The sequence below is a fragment of the Nelumbo lutea genome, chromosome 5 (genome assembly GCF_056320005.1).
Source record: "Nelumbo lutea isolate HS-2025 chromosome 5, American lotus-T2T, whole genome shotgun sequence".
NCBI lineage: Eukaryota > Viridiplantae > Streptophyta > Magnoliopsida > Proteales > Nelumbonaceae > Nelumbo > Nelumbo lutea.
Window position 1 is genome coordinate 27894065 of NC_142688.1, and position 12206 is coordinate 27906270.

The 12206-nt window shown below is 33.1% G+C and overlaps 1 protein-coding gene across 1 annotated transcript; it reads right to left on the reverse strand.

Moving 5' to 3' along the window:
* Window positions 1–7015: 7015 nt before the first annotated feature.
* Window positions 7016–11852, reverse strand: XBCP3 (xylem bark cysteine peptidase 3). The gene is made up of 5 exons (XM_088947745.1): window positions 11035–11852; window positions 8420–8655; window positions 8146–8286; window positions 7618–8049; window positions 7016–7272 (listed from the first exon to the last, which is right to left on the reverse strand). Exons 1-5 carry the CDS (start codon window positions 11456–11458, stop codon window positions 7174–7176), a joined length of 1332 nt encoding a protein of 443 aa, XP_088803871.1. The 5' UTR covers window positions 11459–11852; the 3' UTR covers window positions 7016–7173.
* Between the last annotated feature and the right edge of the window lie 354 nt (window positions 11853–12206).

The following is a 12206-nucleotide window of genomic DNA, read 5'->3' on the forward strand; positions in this document are numbered from 1 at the left end:
CCAACTATTAATTACTAATAATAATAACCCACTGATAATAATTAATTACTGATAATATTTTTTTATAATAATTACTGCTAATACTTAATTACTGATATTAAATGATTATTGATAATATTTCTCATTATTAATTCAGAATGATAATTAATAACGATTTTCATAACAACAATTAATAATTCGAAAATAATCATTTTATATTTATATTAACTCGTATTAATTATTTTTAAAATAAACATTTACTGTTATATTAGAATTATTATCAGAAATTATAATTCATACATTTATATTAAATAATTAATTATATTATTATTGTCAGTAATTATAATTAATACTTATATTAATTAATAAAATTATATATATTTATATTATTATTATCAATAATTATAACCAATTATTACTAATAATAATGATTTATGATAAAATTTAATTACTGATTATAATTTCTTACTGATAATTAATTTATTAATTATAACAATGATAATTATTAATCGGGATAAAATCATTTTATATTTATATTAATTCATATTAATTATTTTATAAATATAAAATTAGTGTTACTTATTTACATTATTATTATTATAAGTAATTATAATTAATACTATTATTATTCTCCAATAAATATTTCATTTGGTAAAAGTTAAATTATAAACTTTCATTTATCCATTATTGTTAAACTAAAAGAAATAGAAAAGCAATTATTATTTTAGAAATTGACTAAGAATCATAATTATAACAAATTAATTATTTCATAATAATAATTATTATTATTATTATTGTTGTTATTATTTAATATTACTGATTTCAAAATCAATACACACATAATAAGAATATATTATTAGTAAATAATAGTAATAATAATATACTTATTATTATTACTGATTTCATAATTATTAATATGTTATTAATCTATATTACTCAATAAAGACATGGAATAAAAAAATATACTCAAATTGCAACTAAATGAATGAACTAAAAGTCTATTAGTATTCTAATTGACTTGAATTTGACACATCAATATGCCCAAAATTATAATTTCAACCCAATTCCCATAATTCAAACATACCATTATGTTATATACATGTTTCCCTGCCTTTTTCCTAAAGATAAATTCTAGCTGGTCTACGTGCATTGTGGGAGCTTAGACTTAAAATCTGTAACCATGATCAACCAAAAAAAAAGGGTTGCCACCTAACTTGGAGGTGACTTCCATACTTAGAATGATCCAATTATTCTCCTTTCTTTTATGTTTCCTCTATTGGATGGGCTTTGGAGTCCCGATTAAATTATCAATTGATTGTAACCATACATGATGATTTGATTGTAGTCATATATTTTTCATCTCTTACTTCAAAGGATGGATGCATCTACAAATGTTGTTTGACATGGATTGTTTTTCTTAGCAGATCTTTGAGCGATTTTCTTCCTTCTTTGCCTCTTTGAATAGATATCATTTAATTGCTTTTTATCCATTCATATGTCCCTAAATATTAAGCAATATTGGTGATATTGTTGTAAACATCCATCTTATTTTACTATTTTATAAACAGATTAATGATTCCAAAGTTATTGATACTTTTTTAGGGGTGGGCTGCTCAACATGACATTGATTTTTATTGTTAAATAATAAATTTCAAATTAAATGATATTGTAGTTGCCCCTTACTTAGTATGGGGTCATTGTCTAGATAAAACATGGTAAGTCTATTAAATCAAATAAATAGACTATCCTAAATGTCTATTATAAATAATTAAAAAATGAAATAATTCAAATTAAATCAAATAATTACTTGCTGAAAATTACTGAATTTAGTAAATAATAATAACAATCAATTATTTACATAAAATTAATAATAATAATAGTAATAATCAAGTACTTAATTAAGTAAATAATCAAAACAAAATAACAATCATCAATTATCATTAATGTTTATTCAAAGCATACCCCATAATAATTACTGAATACAGTAATTAAACCTTAAATAAAATCAATATTTATTAATTGTCATTAAAATTGTTAAGCCAAATCACTAATGTTTATTCTTAAATGCAAAATATGAATTAACAAATCTATTATATAATAATTATAGTTGGTTGGAAAAAATATTTTAAGTAAATATTTAAATAATTATAAATTTAGTTAATATTATTATTATATAATTAAATTAAATATTAAAATAAATTAATAATAAAAATAAGAATGGTTAAATTAAAGTAATAAATGGTTCAAGTTGAATTTAGTAACCTGTATAATTTTACAGGTTTGGCATATAAGGGTCAATTTATGTGGACCTGTAGACTGTATGAGTGTCTTGAAAACTGGCAGTTTATAAACAATAATAAAAATAGTAATAAAAATTATTAATGTTTATTCATATATATATATATATATATATATAATTAACTTTCCCATACTTAGTATGGGGTCATTCACTAGTTAATGCTGTAAGAAGTGTGATCTGCTCTATTGAATGTTATCCTTTTGAAAATCCATTCCTCTTCTATTGCTTTTCCGTTAATGAGTATATCTATGATGTTGTAGAAGTGCTTGATGGAAAACTATCTGATATTGACGAGAGCCACTTAAATGCTATTAGCGAAAGTACGGTTTTAAAAACTGGACCAGACCGAATGATTGGACCAGTTGGCCCAAGAACGGTCATGTCTAAGATCAGGTTTTAGACCCAAAAACCATCTGACTAGGGTTCAGACCTGATGGGTGGACCATTTGACCCAGGAACGAGTGGTCAAAGTAGTTCCATTTCTGAATCGTTTTTAAAAACCATAAGTGAAAGCATAGAGTAAATGCTGATCTGTCAAGTGTTGGCCGATAAACCTTATAGCCATTTTGGAATAAATCAAGTCCTTCAACAAATCAATTTATGGAAACAACAAAGTCCGAACAAACCTAGGCCTCTCAAGAAGGTGAAATTATCAGAGAATCGGCCCCTAGAATATCATGAAGCAAGTTCTCAGCATGTGAAATGAAATTATTCACTACTTTGGGATTAATTAGTTTTATTGAGTAACTAAAAGTAAAAACTGAGCCTAAGCTTCAAGAAAAATAAGGAATTGGTGCTCGTAGGGTAAGTTCAATTTATTTGTTGAAAGTTTAAAGTGGTATATTTTCTAATGGCATTTTAACTGCATCATATTGTACTTTAACAGGACTATAGGTGGTTCCTCCAGGCTCTGGAAAAACCAACAACAAAGGACTTGAGATTTGGAGAGTTTTCTGACTATTTGTTTGGTCTGCTGGTAATGTTTTACTTTTTACAGGGTCTATTCTATGTTGATCCTTATAATCAGGTAGTTAAAGACTTCTGTAATCTATTAAGCTGATTGCATATATATTTAGTCAAATTTCATAGTTGTATCCAATTGATATAAAATGGCCAATGATGTGATTCAATGTATATTGAAGTTAATGTAATATATTGTATTGTGCAGCTAAGTATTTGGCTGGACTTTCAAATCTTTTTGTGAGATATGATGGAATCCACCTAATAACTAAGAAAGAGAAGCTAGGGCATGAGGATTTTTGTAATTATTTTTGACAAGTGAGACAACATTTACTGAGCCTATGTTTGGGTTGAAGGAAAAGGAAGGGAAAGACAGAGAAACCTGTACAGGGTTTGTAAAGGTTTCTCTTCCTTTCCCTGCATATTCTTTCAAACCACATAGCCTAAGAAAAAAGAATACAAATATGAGATTCATGCCATATAGGTGTTGAGTACCACCAATAACAGATATCACCAAAAAACTTAACGAGCATGAGGCATTACAACTAAGAGTCTAAGTTGTCTAACCCCTGTTGTCATTTTATTTATATTTCTCTTATCTGTTACGCAAGCTCCACTTTATGATGTTATCTAATTCTAATTAGTTACCTATAGTTAGTATTTTCGGCTCTACTATTACTTTGGCTTCTTCCCTAATAAAAATAAATTATTGTCTGCCACTCTACAAAGCATGGTTTTTAAAAACAGAGGTTTGAACGGTCCGACCGTTCAATCTGAACGACCAGTCCGTTCTGACAAAAAAAAATGGAAAACGATCAAAACCATTCGAATGGTTCAAACAATTAACCAGTCGATTCAACGATTTACTGACCAAAATCAATGGTTTTGAGGAAAAAAACAGTTTTGAGGGAAAACGGAAGTGACCGATACTCAGTTTTTCCAGTCCGACCATCCGGTCCAGTCCTGTTTTGAAAGCCATGCTAAAAAGTATATTTTTCTGTAATAACTTCCTTAGATCTCTTTTGTTCCCAATTTTTTTAATTATTTTATTGATTGTCTCTTTTGTTAATACTGAATAGATTATGGATGTTTTAGATATTACGGGTTATAAAAAAAAGTAACATTTGCCTGTCACTACCCAGTTACAGGGTCAAATTGGAGAAATTTCATGACTTACAGTTTCAGATTGTGAAAGTATGAAGAATATAACCGATGGGGCACATGGTTTTGTGGTTTCATTGTCGCTGCAGGTGAAACTTTTGAAGTTAAAAAAGGCATTTTGCAAGTTACTTCCTAGCTATCTTTAAAGCTCTTCTTTTTGCTTTTGGGCAGAACTGGAAGATCTTGGGAATTGGATCAGACTCTGCTACAACCAGTGCAATTGTTGGGAAATTCAATAATATTCCTTGGAAATGTCTTTAATACTCTTTATATTCTGATGATATTTAACATTTTGCTGTTAAGTTTGACTATATTAACTTAGTTAAAGAGAACTACTAGTATTGCTATTCCTTTGGTGATCCAAGGTAAATTACATGGTAGCATACTTTTCACTAGATAACGATCAACAAAGAGAGCTACAAATATTACAAATAACATAAACTTGGGTACAAATAGGAATGAAACAGGAAATTGGCCACTTTCTTCACTATGGTGCAACTTGACAGGTTGATTGAGATTTGTTAAACTTTGAATGGGCCTGGTCCTAAAGCCGGGCTCGATACAGTTTGGATTTTTCAAATTAGTAACTTCACCTAGATGCCTAAACTTGGGTCTTGCACCGACTAATTAGATAAAACTCAAAAATAATACCAATTGAAAATATTATAGTGCTCCTTTTACTTTAATTTCCTTAACCATGAATCATATCGTGTACAAGGTGAGAAATCAATTATAATTTGGATAATTTAAACTTCCTTTAGCCTGAGTTTAAAAGGAGTACAAATACAAATACGTAGAGTGCAAAACCTTATATTTTGTATGTATTTACTCTGTAAAATATTTGCATTCGTACAGCTTCCAAAGTGAGCCTTAATGTTCAACCATTCTAACCATTCTACTATTCTTATCCAGCTTAGAATAGAATTTGTTCTACTTATTCTTCGTAATAAAGCATTTTCTTCATTCTTCTTTCAAGCCTGTGTGTAACAAAATTCCAATAACTTTGGAGGGTACTTGACTACAATATTCCTTTATTATTATTGGAGACCCTATGCCATTCATCGTAGCCTCAAGTTAAGACATCTAATAAATGGATGTTGGACCATCTATCACAGGGTGCTAATCACCTAACGGTCATCCAATTGCATATTGACTTTCCCGTGCATCGCACGGGTCCCTACTCTATAGGGCTGTGCATTCAGTTTGTTCGGTTAAAAACTGAACCGAGCAAACCGAATTTTATAAAACTGATATATTATGTTCTAAAACCAAATTTCACCTAAACCGATCAAACCGAACCAATTTTTTTTTCGGTTAATTCGGTTGATGATTTGGTTAGAACCGAATTTTTGCCATTATTTGATTGTTTCTTCCTAAATTGTACATTTCTACTCTACTGAATCACAAACAGTCAAGTCTTGAAAATGGTCAACTCGAATAGAAAGTTTTGAGGCAGCCCATACTCTTCTAAGTTCTAACGATGAAATAACCATGGTCAATTGCAGGGATTTATAGCAAGAAAAAATGGAAGAAATTGGGTCCCAATAAGGTGAGAAGACGAAATAGCCTCAAGGATTTTAACTGTTTATGTTTATTTTCTTAATGAAGAATAAAAGCTGAGAAGTTCCCTAACCTTGTCTTCACGCTCTGAACCAGTCACCATCGCCGCCTTGCCGAAGTATCACTTGTCGCTGCCACTGGTGAGTGAGTGAGTGGTGCGGCTGGTGCTAGACCGAAGATTTTAAGAGAAGATAAAAGAGAAACTCAGAAATGAAGAGAAGAGAGAAGACTGAACTTTGAAGAAGTGAAGAGTAGAAGACAAAGAGAAAAGAAGAAAGAAAGTGACGACTGTCACTGATGAGTGAGAGCAGACTGAGCAATGGGCAAAGAGAGGCGCAGAGGGTAGAGCTGCGTAGGGAACTAGGAAGGCCAAAGGGAGACTGGAGACATGACACATGAGACATTACATGTCGAGCTCTTGGGTTTTGATGCTGTGTTTTGGCCTATAAACTTACTAATTTACCCTAACAAGTTCGGTTATTTCGATTAACCAAACCTCTAAATATCAGAACCGAAACCGAAACCGAAACCCATTAAAAACCAAACCAAATTAACCAATCCGATCAAAATTATAGATTTCCTTGAGAATGATTTCATATCCATATTTCCTACCTGACCATGAATACACGGATGGGGGTTGGATTTGTGTCCAGCCAAGCCGGCTCGAGCTCGATTTGAAAAATATATTTTATAAAAAATAAAAATTATAATATTTTATTATATATATATATTTCTAGCCAGTTCGACTCATTTATTAAACGAACTTGTAATCTAGGCTCGACCTCAATTGAAACCGAGCTGAGCCAAGTTCGAATAGCTCATGAAGAGCTCGATCGTGGCCACCCTTTTGATAAGGGAACTAAACTCAAAGATTCCACCTTATTTTTGGTATTTGAACAGCAGGTGTCTTTTGAACAAACATTGTTCTCTCAAATGAAAAAAAAAATGAGACCTTTTGTTTACATTTTTCATGAGTTATCTTTTTTGTTAACATATTTATTCTCTAACTATGCTTTTGGTGTATTGGGTAGTTTAGGGAATTTGATATAACCATGCTTCTAGAATTCAGGGGATAATATTGTCTGCCCCTGCCAACAAATTCCAGTAATTACTTAGGATAGAGTGTATAGAGGATACAAATTTTAAAGACATGCAAAATTGTTTGTGGATAACATACACATGATACAAGATAGCATACTTGCATAAATAGCACATTACAAATTCCAATTCCCAAGAAGTGGATTCCAACCTCCAAACTTTACAAGCGAACTGCTCTTGTCAAGACTTTTTACACTTGTAAAATTCCCAGTACTCTGCAGGCATAAGAATAAAACTGGTAATGAAGACATGAAATAGTAAAGAACAAGATCCTGAATAGCTAATTTCCTATTGAGATACTTGGTAATATGCATGCATACAAACATACATACACGATACATAGAAGATAATGCTAGCAAAACATGCATACACGGAGATGCATACATTATACAGATAAATTCATACCAAGAGGGAAAAAAAAAAAAAGAATTAATGAGTGGTGAGATTAAGGAGAAAAGTAGAATCTGAAAAAGAAAAATCCAATTTTCACTTGATCAAATTAAATCAGCTGAATATACCTAGGTGTTTGCTTATTTTCATGAAGGATATGTAATACAAACCTTGAGGCATTGCTTCCTTTCAGTATCACAAATTGGATAATCATGTGGGCAACAGTATCGGTGATCTTTGCAGCATACAGCTGAATTCAACTCGCAACATTTCCATGAAAAGCATATTCCCAAGATACGCCGGGTACAGCAGCAGGTTTCCCCTTCTTGACAGTAAGACAGAAGATCACATCTAGTAGGGCCTGGGGAAGGTGATGGAGGAGGATTTGGACTCGTCTTAGTTGGGTATGAAGCTAGCATATTTATACCACATATTCCTTGTGGACTGCCACTATTACGCAGCATGTGCATATAGCCATTCATTCCCCAGTGGGTTCCCCATGAGTTCTTCACAATCCAATAGTCAACTCCATTTTCCGAACCATACCCAACAATCAATACAGCATGATCCAAAGAAGTTGAACATGGGCCACCAAAGATCCCCTGTCAAGAAAATGTACGGAAATCCCTCACTGTTAATGTTTGTTGTATCCTTAAGGGGAACAAATTAATTATTGGCAATTAAGTGTAAAGACACACCTTTGAGTATAATTGGAATGCTCTCTCACTACCACATATACCCACACTCACAGGTTGAGAAGCAACAGCCTGGAGCAGATGTTTTTCACTGTTGGATGGTACACCAGTATAACCATCAATGGTTACAACATGTTTTCTTAACTACAGTAAGACAAAGTCCGGATATCAGACAACAGTATGCATGCAGAAAAGAAATATAGTCTAAGAAAATTAATGATCCTAGGAACATGTTCAATGGACAAGTACAAAAATGCTGGAGGAAAGAAGCAATTACCTTGTCTTTATTGCAGGTCCTTTCCCCACCTTGATATGGGTAATCGTCCTCTGTGTCAATCCCTTTATTCTTTATAACCCATTGAAATGCATAGTCCATAAGCCCACCCCCACATCCACTATTGTAAGATCTGTCACAGTCAACTAGCTCTTGTTCAGAGAGGCTCAAAAGAGACCCAGTGACTATCTTATTTATGCCTTCTATTGCACCTGTGGCTGAGAAAGACCAACAAGCACCTGGAAAAAACCAAAAAGAATCATCTATAAATGAGAAAATGCTACAATGTGTAGGTAAAGTGGTAAACACCACCATCATCAGCATCCAAGCCTTATCCCAACTGTATGGGTCAGCTACATGAATCCAAGCCTTCTACAAGTGGCAGTTCATAGAAGGCTTTCCAACAAACTTGTTGGCCCAAACAAATTAAGAAGTGATAAACAATTAAAGTTTTTAAAAAGACCTAGGGATCACTCTCAAAAACTGTCAATAAAATAAGAAAATAGTTAGCCTTGAAAATTTATTTTGGAAGTTTAGGTAACAATCCTTGTTATTCCCTTGCCTACAGTTTATGTGCAATTTCAATATATTCTATTAGAACAATATTACATCTACCATCACTATGTCTTCCCTCTTGAGGGAAAAAAGATGGGAAATTGAGAGATGTAAAGACATCCTGATCTGGAAATCTTAAATTCTTATTAAGGAACATAGGTTGGCTGGATTCATTCATTGGCAAACTTCTTTTTCTATAGAAAACCAATCTGTAGACTTATAATCTGAGCATACCACATAACATGCACAAAATAGGTTGTGAATCATGAGAACAAATAAAATCACAAATCTCAGCTTAGTTTTTGTCATAAGCACGCATTAATTAGGTTTTTATCTTTTATAATTGAAACTATATTAAACCAAGTACCATGATCACAAATTCCCAGGTATCTTTCCTGTAATTTAACTTCATTTGTCCAAGGCTTAAAACCTAATTTTGTTTTCTTTACTTGCACTACTAAGGCAGTTTTTTTTTCACTTCTCTTAAGTCAACTTGCATGCAGACACAAGAAACACTCCAAACCTATGCCCTGTCAAGTGCAATAAAATGTATAATGAAGAGCCATATAATTTACTGTTCTAATATAAAAGAAAGAGAGCATTTGAATTCATATTATATATTTCTTGTAGATTATGAAATACTGAAGGTTAGGTCCATATCCAGCCTAGCCCTCCCAAAATCCCAGATAGCTGGGATCAGCATTGCACAATGGCCTTTTTTTATTTTTTGAAAAAGGGTAACTTTCATTTCAGAAGCAAAAAAAGAGGATGTACAGGACAGCTAATACAAAAGGCCAAGAAAACCAATAAAACCAAAAAAAATTCCCCAGAATTACATAGGTAAAGAATTCCCACCATGCAAAAGAGCCCTATACACCACAGCTTTTGCCAACCCATCAGCAACACTTTTTAACTCTCTAGGAATCCATCTACAATAACAGTTTAATCTAGCAGCAGTCTCCCTGATTTCATTAATAAGGAAGTCAAACACCCACGGGCCTTGTTGAATCCTGTTAACCCAGTTTATAACATTTTTAGAGTCACCTCCCACCATTAGCAAAGATAGACCAAGAGGTGAGAGCTGAAGCTGTCCTTAAACCCAACAAAAGAACTCCAGTTCCACCTTCAGTTACATCAGAATCCCCAATAGGGCCACTATAAGCCCAAGTTTAATTGATACAAACTCTCAATGAAATAGCGTACTTTAACAATGATCAACAGGTTACCAATAGGTCTGATTTGCTAATAACTAAGTAACCAAGTAGTTCAGAACATGTCCTAAATCTTCTTTCATTGAAGTTTAATCTACCAATTTAAGCCAAGATTTTTTTGGTAAGGTAGAATCACTATTAGTGCAAATCAGACCAGTGTTTGATGGGAATTGTACAGATAAAGATGACAATTTCGTAAAATTTTCTGATCACTTCAATATCCCTATAAAATTGTATATTCAAAAGCGTACTGATCTTCCTTCATTTTTTTCTTTTTCATTATCAGGTGAAAGTCTTCCAAATCCCAGCTCTAGCAGAAAATAAAATTAAAGGTCCTAATCAGAGCCAGAGACAGAGCCTGGTTTGGAAATCCTTTCCAAGACCTAGATCGGAAGCCAGAGACCTTGGTGAAAAGGATCCAAATATGGAAAATATTGGGCATTGCAAAGCTCTCTCAATTAGGATCTCGAAAAGGGGTACTTTAGTAGGATTCAAGAATCACAGGGGACAAGAATGCTTATTTTTGTTGAATTAGAAGGTAATCATGACACCCAGATGCCTGAAGAGATGTGTGGTGCTCGAATTCGGAGCTTTCTCCCTTGACCCAACAACTGCTTATTTTGTGAAGCGAAAAGTATCCGAAAAGATGTTTCCCTTTTTTTGTTTTCCTCGTTCTTTTTAAGCTCAAGCAGTGAGTTAGAATTTGGTGCACAAATATGAATTTCATCGATTTTATCTAAGGGTGTATATAAGCTGATCATGGTAAGTTGAGGGAAAAAAAAAAATCATGATTTTTGTTCAAGGGAGCTAAAAAAATGAAATTAACTTAGAAAAATCCAAATAAAAACTTACCACAACTGCCCTGATCCTTCACGTTCGTGACTGCCCCCTTCTCCCTCCAATCAATTGATGACGGAAGTTGACCTGCGATACTGGGGCTTTCAATCAATGATGGAGCTCTAGGGGAAGACCGAACCATATCAGTTGCCGCGGCAGCGAGGCCTAACCTAGAGATCTTGAATTCATGATGGGTGAGATCAGCGAAGGCGTTGAGAGCAAGGGAATAGGTTGAATTAGCCATGCTATTGTGTTCGGTAACGAAAGCAAGATTATCTTCAAAAACTTTAAGCCTGAAGAGCCTCTCTTCTTCTGAGGAGTAAGTCCTGCCATGTTCTTCACACCAACGATCGAAGAGATCCGAAGTGGAAGAGTAAGAGAGATAAACATGGCTAAAAATAACAAGAAGAAGTAGTAGAGAAGACAGAGACAAAACCATTTTGGGATAGAGAAACTGAGAAAGAAAAAATGGCTAACTGGGTTCTGAGTGCTCGGTAGGGATTCCAGCCACAACCAGAGACCAATGGGTGATTTGTGAATGGACCAAAGAGGTTGAAGCTCTTACGACACAATACATGTATTGCATGGACGCAGCCACCCCACTGAGCGCAAGAACGAGATAGAGAGTCTTCATATATCGTATCCTCCGCTGCCGATGATAGCTGAGACGGTCGCTCGGCGTGCTCTCCGTGGTAAGGGCATTATGTCACTGGACCTCACGTGCCTCCTGAGGAAACTTTTTTTATGTTTAAACTTTAAACAGAAAAGAAATTACCACTTGTTTAAAAATGAGCCCTGATTGATGATTATTTATCTAATTATCTTTTTCCATCAAAATTCATGGTAGAATCGTAGAAATAAGCACAAATGGAGGTATTCGTCCCAAAAAACCTAAAACACTCAGCCGGTAATCCAATGATCCATCTGGTTGAGCCATCAAACCTTTTTGACCCAAATCAATGGGTCATAGGTTAAACGCTAAATGCATTCTTTTGTGTTTTTATCATGAATACAATTGACAAAAAAAATTCATTCGTCATATTTTTTGTTTAATATAATAAATATATAATATCATATTAAATTTTATATAAATTCTGTGTATATAGAGAGAGATCACATATGATTACATAAAGTTCATAATTAATATATTCAATTTCTATAGTTATATAAATTTATTATATGTATCA